Here is a 1,582-nt window from a genome sequence, read left to right as displayed (position 1 = left end):
GATACGCCAATCCAATGCTGCGGGCATTCGCGAAACACGTGCGGTTCTTTTCGTTCTGAATCTCAACTTCATAGAACCAAGTTTACATCGCTACCTAACCGCTCACCTGTCCTCTAGACTAGAGGCTCTAGTACATGGGTCACTTACATTACTTACTAGAACCTGTGTCAACAAGTTCTTACATTGGCATTGGCATCATTTCCTTCTAAAAGTGATAGCAAACTTTGTGTCGCGTGAGTAAAGCCTGATCGGACTGAGGGAGTGTCCCCTAGCACGCAATTATGAAGCGTGCGTCCCCGCACGCAGACGATAGAGAGTCTCTATTAGAGACTCATAGCCGTAAGATACGTGCGCGTGCGTGCAGAGCAAGTTGATATGATCAACTACTCTCACTCATGATGAATGACGCTGTAGCGTAGTAATATGCTGCGGCGTGCACTGTTATAGTACAGTGATGGAACCCTTTGGTTCTTCTCACCCAACCCTCCCGACCCGGGAGATGTGTGAAGGTTAGCCTCACACATCAATCACGTTGCGGTGGCGCAGCGCCAATAATGCGGGCCTGCCGGCTCCGGGTTTCGTGTTGGTGCTTCTCTGCGGCTACGTGATTCCTCACCCCCACTCCCGGGTCAGAAGGGTTTTACCGGCTATTCCAACCACCGCAGACGCGGTAAGGCGCTTCCTGATAATGACCAAAGACCATTCGCATTCTATGGCAGCTCTCAAGAAGTTGCATGAACTGCTAGAGTTACCAGTCTCGTTCTCAGACAGTCTAACCCTATCTCTGGTACGTAGCATCCGGGAAAGAAGAGACATCTCACAGAAGACAACGAGAGCTCACCGTTTCCTAGCAGGCTCACCGTGAGCCTGATAGGAAACAGAAAAATAAGCAAACTCCCCAATCAGGGACTCCTTATCCTCCCGTTTCCCGGAATCGGTTTCCGGGCAAAGCTCGGGCATACATTCAAAAAGGCACAGGTGCGCTCAAGTAATATTGGGGCTCGGAGTTTCTGCGCCCAACTTTCATAACGTAAATCTCGTAACCAGTGTGATGGAGTCGGTTTCTTGCATGAAGCTGTTTTGAATGAGTTTTCGTCCCTAGTTGGTTGTGGAACACTTACACATGTCCAAGTACATGGGCCACAGTCCGTGACATAGCTCATGTGACGAGGTTAGAATCTCACCGTAAGATGCTGTGATAGGATTAACGAGGGTTATCGAAACACAACTCGAACTTGAGCCAAGATGGCTACGGAGTTCTCGACACTTAGCAAGAACAGATTGCACCGAACTCGCATGTTCGGTTCCAGCTAAAGCATCCGTACGCACGCACAAGCCCGTGACAATACCGGTGTCACGCAGGCTGTCCAAAATCTACCATACTATAAACTTGAAGGTTATAAACTTGAAACGATAATACTCGGTGAAAAAGAGCAAAGCTCATAACACCGATCTATGTTCACAGGCCCAGAAATCAAGAGTCTCGATCTCACCGGGCTCATCATCCCATTCAACGTCAACCCGACCCGAGGCACGCATATCACGCACTGTACCCTTGAAGCACCGGCGCACAGGTCGTCGC

The 1,582-nt window shown here is 49.7% G+C and overlaps 1 protein-coding gene across 1 annotated transcript in view; it reads right to left on the bottom strand.

The window, feature by feature from the left end:
* Positions 1-1,440: 1,440 nt before the first annotated feature.
* Pmar_PMAR016375 (hypothetical protein) overlaps positions 1,441-1,582 on the bottom strand; it is a gene marked incomplete at both ends in the record, with an annotated part of 336 nt that continues 194 nt past the window's right edge. The window contains one exon of the mRNA XM_002775099.1: positions 1,441-1,582. Within this exon, the coding sequence (XP_002775145.1) occupies positions 1,441-1,582 (142 nt within the window).

The sequence above is a fragment of the Perkinsus marinus genome, assembly GCF_000006405.1.
Source record: "Perkinsus marinus ATCC 50983 genomic scaffold scf_1104296956600, whole genome shotgun sequence".
Taxonomy (NCBI): Eukaryota; Perkinsozoa; order Perkinsida; family Perkinsidae; genus Perkinsus; species Perkinsus marinus.
This window is presented reverse-complemented; position numbering and strand designations above follow the sequence as displayed.